The 11,641-nt window shown below is 38.4% G+C and overlaps 1 protein-coding gene across 1 annotated transcript in view; it reads left to right on the top strand.

Moving 5' to 3' along the window:
- Window positions 1-11,641, top strand: part of DSCAM (DS cell adhesion molecule) — a 404,908-nt gene that overhangs the window by 359,098 nt on the left and 34,169 nt on the right. The window contains 2 exon segments of the mRNA XM_035896452.1: window positions 2,196-2,372; window positions 8,999-9,029. Coding sequence (XP_035752345.1) covers window positions 2,196-2,372; window positions 8,999-9,029 — 208 coding nt within the window.

The raw sequence follows: 11,641 nt of genomic DNA, 5'->3' as shown, positions 1-11,641 counted from the left end.
TAGGACACAGGAAAAGACTTGGTAGTCCTAAAGTCACGAGCTGCAATGGGAGATACTGGAAGGGCTGCAACATAGGGGAAAATGGGGTCGGAGACATTCAGATTGCAGCTTCTATCAAGCACCAGTAAAGCAGGCTAACAAAGGGCAACAGTGAATTGACCTGGAAAAAACACCCCTCCCAATTGGTCTGGGGCTTTGTTCTGAAAAAAGCTTTGACTATTCCACACCTAGCCAACACCTAGAATGACAACAAATGTTGAAACGGTGTTTTCTCAATGGATAGCTGGTTTAGTTTTTAGTAATTCTAATACAATTGCTGAATATCCACAAATGGATTATGTGAAGGATATATAAACTTGCAATATGTTTGTGGGGTTTTTTTAATTAAGCTTGTACTGTCTGTATATAGCATTACAAGGTTTACACTTTACTTGGAAGAGTTATGGGAGAATGATAATCACTTACCTAAACACTTAAGGTTTAACTGAAATTTAGGCCACTCTTAATTTCATTTGCATCGAAACATTAAGGAGAGCAAGATATAATTTCAGGTAATATTGAAACCAACAGTCCTTAGCCAGTGGTCTATGTGACTTTAATTCAGAGCAAAATTTGGCCCTCTAGTATTCAGGAGGGTTTAGAAGGATTTAGAGATAGTTATTAGTATTACCTTCAGGAGCTTGACGTTCTTTCAATTTCTTTATCTAATCATTTTCTTTGCCTTTAGTGTAGTGAAAACACTGTATCTCAGTTAAGACAGGATGAAAAAATCCTGCTGTGTGTTTATTCTAAGAAATGGAAAATTAGAAAAAGAAGGAAAATTGTGGGGAAGAACTGCAATGGAACAGTAGAAAAATATTCAAAATGCAATTGTAAGAAAATAAATTTGCTGAAGTACCTGATATAGGTTTGGATGGTTGTAGCTTTTCTGTTTATCTCCATCCCTTTAGGGAACTACTTTTCTCATTATATGCAACTCAAATAGCTCTGCTGAAAAACCATGGAATTCTACATTTTGCCTGTGGATATGGAACTTACATTGTACTGCATCATATCACTTTTTTTTTTTTTCTGATACTGTATGGTACATAACGAGATATAACTATATTACACAATGCAGCAATTAAAATGTAAAAAAGGACGTGCCTGTTTTCCTATCTCACCCTCCTAACCTTTTAGCAAGTAAGTAGCCACTTTTATGTTTCAGTAGCTGGTTAAAATCGAATACCTTCCATCGGAAGTCACCACAGTTCACAATACTTGAGTGTTTCTACCCATTTCAAACAAATCTGCATTTTATAGCCTCATTTGTGGCTGCATTCAGCAGTTTAATAGTAATCAGGAAATGAGTGAGAAGCCTTCCATGACTAAACAGCCTTCCAAAGAAAATGCTGCATTCTTCTCACGTCCTTTAGAAGTAAAGGAAAAAAAAGAATTGAAAAGTTCAGGTATTATGTATCACCAGGCAGCCAGGTATATTCAAAATGCAAATATGTCCCAAAATGAAAAAGTGAGCTGCCTGCCACTGCCCGTAGTTTGTAGATTCATTTTCCTCATTTCACTCTCAAAATTTGATTGTTTCTATCCAGCGTTACTCTCCTGTTTTACTGATGAGTGCAATGTCAGACACTCTTTAGCAAATTAGCATCAGTTTGGCTATCTGCATTTCAGATCAATATCACTGCTGCACCCCTAAGATGTGGTATAAGAATGATTCTGTGCAAAGGACTCATCTGATGTATGTAGCACAAAATGAACCTTGTCAAATATGTTCCTCACAAAGAAAAGCCTACCAGAAAGTGAGAATATGTCACAGCAGTGCTATTTTCCTGTAGTAAGGAGGAATGTACATAGGCAGTAATTCTGAGATCTCTTACAGCTTTGTAATGATTTAATGTGACTTAAAATTAATCGTAGTATTTGACTGGATAATGGGCATGGTTTTCTTTCATCAATGAATGCACCTCTTCTTGATTTCTGATAGTCAATGAGTCTCTGCAGCCAGTACCTCGTTACCAGTGTGACTGGTTATGTCTGCATGGCCATTACACATGCAGACATAGCATCCACCCTGAACATGACAAACCCTTCTTAATGTTCTGCATGCAGCTGAAGCATATAACATGCCATATTCCCTGAGAACTCAATCTTTTGTCTTCATTAATAGGCATCTAATATCATGACACTGTTTCCAGGTACAATCCCTCCACTCATTAAGTCAGTTGTGCAAAGTGAGGAAGGGCTGGCAACCAACGAAGGGCTAAAGATGCTGGTGACCATTTCCTGTATCTTGGTTGGGGTCTTGCTGCTTTTTGTGATGCTGCTGATTGTGCGGAGGAGGAGGAGGGAGCAGAGACTGAAGAGGCTGCGAGGTAAGACGAGAGCTGTGGCACTTATTTCTGCATATGCATAATCCCTGAACAGGAAAGTATGAGTGGGGCTGCACATGACCAAACTTTTCAATCCCCAGTTGGTGTCATTTGCCTGCAGTGAGTAACAGATACGAGGCAATAAAATACATGTGTTTTCTACAGAATTTCCTTCTTTTTCATTTGGTAGCAAGTTTCTAAAAAATGACTCTTGTATCCATTGTTTTTATTTTGCATGGGGAAAAGGAAAATAGTTCTCACGTGCTGGTGTTTGTTTTCCCTTTTTTCTTGTTGTTTGTTTCCCTTGTGAATGGTCTCAATAACCTAAAATTGTATTTTTTTTGAAGGGTAAAATCAGGTGTTCTGAAGATGGGGGGATTTCTGTTTTCCAGCAGATGCAAATCACAGTTCCTGAATTATAAAATGAAAGTAGCCACATGTTAGTAGGCTAGAAAGCACAACCAGATATTTTCAGATTTATTACCACAACTTTTTCTCTATGATGTTTTATAACAAAACTATTACAACAACGCTTCATTGTTCACTGACCTTTCATTGTCACTGATCTGTACTTTTCTCTAATCCTTATTCAAATTCAGGCGTTTGCTATGTGAATAAGTTTTAGATCTGTGAATTCATTCAGCTCTATCAATCTTCTAGGAAATACTCCTGTCTGAGCCACAGACAGGTTTTTGACTCCTGCAGCTTGCCGCTTCTGCACTTGGGCCTGTAGGTTTTGCACTAGCACACGACAGCAGACCTTACACTGAAGGTAGTTGGGAAAAAGCCTTTCAAATCACACACTGAATAAATAGCAAAGTGATTTATCGTCTGCAAAAATAAGTCTAATCATTTCCAAGAGCCACCAAATTGTTTGGTTATTTGTATTTTAACCAAAATATGATCATGGTATATGATAAAGCCAGGGCCAACCCTGTGTATTCTATCTCGCCTTAGCATCTACTCATCTCTCTTTTGGGTCTCATTTTGTCTTTTGTAACAACATTTTGGGTGCTTTTGCAAAAAAAAAAAAAAAAAAAAAAAGACAGATACAGGGCTCTTAGGCATGGGCAAATTTATAGATCAAAGAGGACAACTAGCCTTATGGTTCATACAAAGCTCTGGAAATCAGGGCATTCGGATGTGTTAGCTTGTATAATAACTTCCTTATTCAAAATCTTTCAAGTCATTTACCTCCGTGCAGTTTTTTATCCAAAAAGTGGTGGGTTAAGGGTGAAGAAAATGTCGTCTTATCTGTGGCATTCCATCTGGTAATGAGCAGGATATTTTGAGCTCCTTGGCTCCAGAAAACGATGTCTAGGCACACCTAGTTTTTCATGGTTAATTTACAAGTATTCATAGATTCTTGAGTTACAGTCCCTTAAGGAAGGCTGCTGATGACTGGCCAGTAGGGCTTTTGCACAACATGAGACTTCTCTGAATTATTTCCTCTCAGAATATAGGTATTTAGAAAAATATCTGATCCTCACTTAAACATAGGCAGTGACAAAGAATTAATCAGTACTTTTGATAAAAGTTGTCAGTATTTAACTACGATTTCTGTAAAAGTTGCATCTCACTTCTTATCTGAATTTGTAAAGCTACAGCTAGTCATCCCAGCCATCTGGTCCTGTTATACTCTATCTGCTGTACAGGGACTGAAGGTCTCTTTTGTACCATATTTTCAGCCTCTGAGGATATTCCTTTTACATGGTGATAACCAAGTAATGTCTTAATGTTTTCGTTGGTAAATGAAACAGATGAATCCTCTTTAATTTTTCTCTGTAGTTTTCCCTATCATTTATTAATTGCAAGGCTTTTAGCTGGTCCCTTTGCAGTCTTTAGGTAGCTTTCCTCATCTGTGTATGCTAGAAATTAACACAGTATTCCAGCAACAGACATATCAGCATCAGATAGAGAGGTAACAGCCTTTCTTCTTTCCCTTTATGGTCTTCTACCTCTATCTGCAAGGATCACCTTTTTAGGTACAGCAGCATTTTAAGTTTGCCTTTACCATTTTATCCATTGCAATCACCTGACAATTCTCTGGTTACAGAGCAACAGGATAATATTCTCCTTTGTACAGCTATGGCTTGTATTCTTGATAGATGATCTTATACTAATACAGATACATTGCTAGCTTGTGGACAGCCTACCTGGTGATCCAGACTGTTATACCTTAGTGACCCGGCATTTTCAGTATATTTTAGCTACCTAATCCTTGTGTCTTTTTCAAACTTTTATCAGATATTACTTCATTTACTCCAGACCACTGATAAAAGTACCAATGGTGTGATGTCCCATGGTACATGATGAAAAGAAATGCTAAAGAATGATTCTTTTCTTAAAATTGTACTTTGAATATGTTGAAACTCATGTAAAATGGCTGCAGGGTTATTTTTTTGCATCATGCTACCAAAACTTTGCTCTAGAGAAATATAAATGTAGTATTTTAATGTTAATTAATTGTATCTCAGTGAGAGTTTTTTCAATGTCATCAATTCTCGGTGAATTTTAATCTCATTTTGAAAAAATCAACTTTGACATGGCTGATTGACCACAAGCCTATATTTATTGGCCTCAATTATTCCATCTCCTTTAATTCATTTCATCAAGCTTAATTCCAACTTTTTCATCATTTTGCTCATTGCCAAGATCAGATTGATAGGACTTCCATAATTCAGATTTTTTCTGTTCATTTTTTTTGAAGACTGATCCAGTGTTAGCCATTTTCTGCTCTTCTGGAGGTTACTTCGATATCTAAAACTCATACTGACAATCAGTATTGCTGTTCCAGAGAACCCCTTAGTAAGTGCTCTAAAAAAAATCCTGTGTGCAAGTTTTACTGATCTCCTAATTAAAAAAAATGTTTTGCTCTAGTAGCTGTTGTGTTCAACTTTGATCTGAATTAGTTTTGAAATTGGAATCCTGTCAATATCACTTGATGTGTATCACCTGATGGGGTTTCTTTGAGGCACAGGACTCATTTTTCCTAACTCATGATTCCGCCATCAACTTTCCACTAGTCTACATCAGAAATAATAGTTTCCACAGTGGGACCTTCTAAGAGAATTTATACAAGTTACAAATGTAATTCTTGCTTTTGTGGCTCCAGGAGATGTGTTTTCTTTGAACCTGCTTGACAAAGAGGAGTGGGAATATCAGATTTATTTGCAGTATATTCTGCATGCAAACATTTGTATCTCTGCTTGTAGACAATGGGTTTGTGGTTCCAGTTTCCGTGGGGTAAAATGTAGCATAAGAGCAGCAGTCTCTCCATTCTTAAACTTTTTATTGCTTGTTTTAGCATGTAGTGACAGGTAAGCCTTTGTCTTCTTCCTGTATCACCCCCAGTATGATTTATTTCTCCAGGACTACTCAGCTTAGAAAGAAAGCATAGTTTTCAGCAAAGTCCTGATTTTTGCCCACTTTAGTAGTTCCACAGGTCAGGTCACAAGAAGTTCAATGGACTGCTGGAGTTCATGCAGCCATTCAGTAGGTCAGCATATATTATAACAGAGAAACCTGATGACTTACCACTCTTTCTCCTTACTATTAACCTAGCTCCACAACTACTGTAATAGTTTTCTCATTGTTTTTAAATCCAACTCACCTTAATCCAAGCAGAAAGTGTCAGCAGGGTGTGCTAGTTCAGAAGTGGCAGCATGCAATTTAAAACTGTATCATGGCCCCTGATTTCCCAGGGGACAAGCCAAATGAATTTGAAAAGGCGGCTGCCCCAGCAAATGGAAGTGCGGGCTGTCGCTGGGCCGGTGCCTGTCAGCGCAGTCATGTGTCAAACCCACGGTGAGGAGCAGTTTGTCTTTTTCACTAGGGCATGGGGTGATGTTTGGCTGGAGTGGGAGATCACCTCCTTCACTCTGTCATTCATGGCCTCCCCAAGCCCTGTTTTCCCCACCGGAAAGCTGGGAGATAGGACACTGGCAAGGTTACTGAGCCATTTTATGAAGTATTCTCAATTTACTGATCAAAAGTGTAATGTAGGAAATACACATCACAACCTGTAGTCTATACTAATTCGTTTGTGTAACTAGCATTTCTCCTGTACCTGATGTTTTGGACACACGGCTATCATATTCAGTTGCTTTTAAGCTCTAGGTTTTGCTTTGACAGCTATGTAAGATCCCTTATCTTCTTGGTACATTTGTTTTGGTCCAATCCTACACTAACCTGTGTTCCCAGTACAGCCATCATTAAGTACAGTAATGCTGCTGACCATTGTAACAATCTGCTTGAAATATTAGGACATGTAAACCCTGCTGATGGAGTCACTTTTTTTTCTACAGTACTTCCTCCTTCAGCTTTTGACACATAACATGATCTTAGATGAGGCCTCATGTTATTTTTGACTGAAGATGCCCAATCTCCTTTGCATCTCTTTGATCAAGAATGCAGATACGTTAATGAGCATTTGAATGTGTGCCACGTACATTTAATGGTGAGAACGCAACATTTTTTTCCAGATGCAACATGGAACACAGCTATATGCTGTGCAGCACCTGAGAACATGTGAGGGACATTTGATCCTGGTAACATTTAATCCTGGAACATTTAATCCTGGTAAACAAATCTATAAAGCAAACTGAATGACTTTGGGCCAAGCAACCTTCAACTTTGTCCTTTCAGCTTTTCTTGAGTTGTGAATTCCTTGCACACGTATCCATAGTCTTCACTTGAGGAGGCAGCAATTGCTTCACAAAACCTGCTAGCTGAATGAAATCAATATTTACATATTAAAATCATCCTTATTATATGTACCAGAGGGAGAATGTGTGGATCATCTCTTCCTGATCCTAGTGCTGCTAGAGTAAAAAGAAGCATCATAAATTTTGCTGAAAAAAACATGACTTGGAAGCAGAGCTTCATTATTTTTTGTATTCTTCAAAAGAACTGGGTCCCTTTCTGGGTCCTTAGAAGCTGCTAGCAAAGCTCTCTCTGACATCATTTGGGAGCAGCAGCAGTGGTAGTTTGGTTTATGACTGATGATAAAGACATTCTCACCTACTATATAACACCACTTAGGAGAGTGGTAACAGCAAAAGCCAAACCCAAACAAAGTGAAAAATGAAGTCTGAGTGCTAAATGGAGCACTGTTTGGATTAGACGGGACATCTCATATGAAGAGTCCTTCCCTCCACCGGGAATCTGCCATGCTTTGTGCTGAAAAGAGATAGCGGAATGTTAAAAATAAAGGAGGGGAGCAAACAGGCCTAGAGGAAGTAGAGAATTTCAGTTTCTCCAGTAGTAGGTGAGGAATGAATAAAGCTTAAGACAGGCAAGCTGGCACAGTGTCAGAGAAACAGAATGTAGAAAGTGGATGGAAGGCATTAATTGTTGAGGGGTTTTTATGAATAAAAAGAGCCCTTTGTCCATTCCTTTTAAAAATGAATACAAATACAGCCTGAGTGATGCATTAAGATGGTGGTTTGTTCTGCCTGCATCCTCTGGATTTTAAAGGCAGAATATTAATAGGATCACAAGCAAGGAAATTGTTGTAGGTATAGGAGACCCAAGAGGTGATTAAGGAATAAAAAAGGTGAAATGGAGAAAACAAAGTCAAATTCAGTAAATGTCTTGGCAGATAGATTTAAAAGCAGCGGATAAAAGAAGAAATCTAAAGTTTCACATAATAGGAGAGTTGCTGGAAGACTTAGAACTTGGAATTGTTTTCTTCTCAAATTTGCTTCACTTGGTTGCACAAAAGGCTGCTTTGTTGCTGTGTGATACACTTAGGGACTCTGGAGTCAGCATTTTTAAGTGAGTTTGTTCAGCAGCAGACTGCAGGAGAACAAAGCATAGCTGTCTACTTTTGCTGAATAATACTACAGAAATTATTATATTACATTGAAAAAGTGAACCAACCTTCAGCTGTGTCTTTTCATCTGATAAGTACCAGAATAATTATATTCCCAAAGGATTTTAAGCTAATAACAACAGCAATGACAACAACAGGAGGAATATTTCTCCTTCAGCAGCACCTCATTTTGCAGGGCTGATCCATGTGGGAATAAGCCACCTCCTGTTCTGTGTATAGACTGTCCTCTGAAGATCCAGTAGTAGTTTTGAATTATTGCTAGTGGAAGAGCATTCATATTTGAGTACAACCAAACAAGCTGACTCCCTAGAGACCTCCCTTGCTCAGACCTGCATGAGGTCAGGTTTGGTTTGGAAATGGCATTTTGGCAACTGCTCGTCCAGCTTGGCTTTGGCCCGTGTCCAGAGATGGATAACAACCTTTCTGTCTTCTTGTCTTTTCTTCTTTCCTCACCTGTTCACTTGCTAACCATGACATGAAGGAACAGAGATCTCCTTTATTTGTTAAACTGTGCCTACTTCTATTAAGTTTCTGTAGTTTTTTCCAGTTAAGCCAATGGTAGCTTGTACTTCCCTAAGGATCTTTGGTGCTATTGAGGAACTAAACAGGGCTGTCTGGGGCAGAAATGCAGTTTCAGCAAAAGTAGGGACTTTTAGACATTATTTTATTCTTGCCACTGATCTGAGAAAGAGCAGTGGCCCTACAGATGGTTGATTGAAATAACTTACTTGCTAATAATTCATCTATCAAAAAGATTTTCATTTGTGATGACATTTCTTCTATTTGCTTCTAGATGCAAAGAGTTTGGCTGAAATGCTTATGAGGTAAGAATAGATTTAATGTTTTTAAATTGAAAAATGTCTGTCAACTATGGCATCATATTTAAAGATTATTACAGGGACAAACGGAGAAGTAAACCTTCTATTCCTAAATCCTTTTTCAAAACATACCGTTTGACTGTTTGTTAAGAGCTAGGACACATTGTTGGTTAAAAATGGGAGAAAAAGGACAATTTGTGGACAGTGTCTGTGAGGGAATACAGTGGTAAAAACCTGAGAACCCTTGTGTTAGCAGATTAAATTACAGAATTTATGTAGGTCCATTTGCACATTTTTCCTATTCAGAAAAAAGTTTTCATAATATGTACCAAAGTAATTGCTCTTCAGAGATCATCTGATTGAAGGCAATAAGTGCCTGGGTGCAAATATCTCTAAACTTTACAGTTATATTTGTGTAATTCACTATTGCTAGCTGCTAATATCCAAAAGTATAGAAGAGCAGGTAAATCCATTTATTATTTTTCAGTTCCATTCCATCACCACAGCATCCAGAAATCTAATTCAGTTGTTGAATTGCAACAGAATTACTATTCCGGCACTGCAATTCTTTCAGAGATGGAAATTTCATATCTTCAATGTTTATTGTTTTGTCTGGGGAAAATATTGAACTTTAAAACTGCTGCATATATTTGAAAATGGGATCACCAAGGGATTAATTTTAAGTTCAAATGAGTTTTGGTTTTCTAGAGAATCTTTTTATTTTTAAGCAACAAATTTGAGAATGTCATAAATATTTTACCAGGTGAACCATACTCTAAAATTCCTCTCCTGTGATAAACTTCACCTGCTATTGTAAGAATATAGTTACCAAAGACATAGTGACAGATGGTTTTAGTGTAAACTCAGCTCTAAGCCATTGGTCTGCAAATACATCTGAATAGTCCCATTGATGTTAACAAGACTGGTCATGCAGGCCGGGTCATACCCTTCCTATCTGCCAGTTAGAAACCCCTGCTAGCAGCAGATTGCAGGTTTAAGCAACTTCAGGAAGATGTGCCCTGATATTTTTTGGTGTCGCAGAAAACAGCACAGATGAGCATATGCAGCAAGTCTGTTCCCTAAAGAAACCCAGCACAGACTGGCTGAAAGTTCTGGACAAAGATATTCAGTCTCAGTGATGACCACACATAACACCTCTGCAAAACTGGTAAACCTCTGCCTTAACCCTGGTCAGCTTCACTAGTCCTGTCGCCGCCTCTGCAGGGCCACTTTGGAGTCTCACTCCTCTGATATTTAGAAAACTTTATCAAACTGCCAACAAAAGTGCCTAGTTTTGACCCATTTTTTCCTCTGCCAATGTTGACCTTCAAATTAAAGAGCTTCTCTTGCCCTCCCCGCCTGATGCACTCAGAGAGCAGTCAGGTCCCTTCCCAGACTTTCGTGCAGAGTTATTTTTCCAGGTAACTCATCTGCCACTGTTTCACTGCTTTTCCTTTCACCAGCATTGAAATATGATGATCAAGTCAGTTTCTCCCATCTCATGTATTAATAAATAATCTTGGTTTCATTAAATAATCATATTTTATATTTCTCTTCTGAAAGCATGAACAAAGGCAAATGCCTATTAAAAAGGGGCTTTAGAGGAAGTAGGGGATATAGGCCTACACCTGCAGATGCATCATAACTTGGAGCTCTCAAAGTGATGCTGTTTTGGGGAGTCTGCTTTCTACAGGCTAAATATTCTGTCATTTGTAATAAATCTGTGAAATACCACCAACCAAACCCTGAGCTACCCGCCATCACTAGATGTTCCTGAAGATTTCACATGTTAATAATCAAAAGATAATAAGCCCTCTCCAAAGCAACAGTCACATATTATAAAGCTCCTGATATTTTATATCTTTTAGATTTCACCAAAATCTGCTATTGATACAAATATCAAGAGGGAGGGTATGCTGTGGGCTGTGCCTTGCTTTTTAAGTATTGAACAGAGAGCAGAAAAGATGATTCCCTGCTTGGTAGGAAGGTGTGAGGGATGGAGAGAGCTTTGTGTATCTTTCCCTTTGAGGAGATTTTTATGAGTGTGTGTAAAGCGGATTAAGAATGGAGCTTTAGTCTTTGAACGTCGCTGCCTTTGGCTGTGTAAGTCAATTGTCTGGGGAGCAGGATAAGCCCCAGAAGTGAGCAGTTGAACGAGAGCTGCGCCACTTGTTGCTGACACCTTAAACTTGCAAATAAAAATCCCTGCTACTGTACAATCACAGCTTTTTTATATTTCTTTTAGCTGAAATTGTTGGTCCAGCCAATTTCATCATAACGGTTCACTGTGAATGAGTATAGCAATTGACTGAGATTTCTAATTTTGAACACAAGGTGAGGAATCTTTTGTCCCCAAGTGTTTCTCTGTCAGGCTGATTACTTACAAGATTTAGTTTTCCAGATGTTTCTACAACAACCAGCTTAGACATCAGGAAATCATGAGGTGGCCTGACTCTCTGCCGAGGACCCAGAATGACTTTGGGTTTACAGAGCACCATATTTAATCCCTTTGCATAACTAGCTTGATAGGTTTAACTGTCTACTGCGCATAGAGGACTTTTTCTATTAAAGATCCAGAAAGGTTATTTAAAAGGGGGTATTCTTTTAACTATGCACAC

Source organism: Egretta garzetta, unplaced genomic scaffold (genome assembly GCF_000687185.1).
Source record: "Egretta garzetta isolate BGI_Z169 unplaced genomic scaffold, ASM68718v1 scaffold45, whole genome shotgun sequence".
NCBI lineage: Eukaryota > Metazoa > Chordata > Aves > Pelecaniformes > Ardeidae > Egretta > Egretta garzetta.
This window is presented reverse-complemented; position numbering and strand designations above follow the sequence as displayed.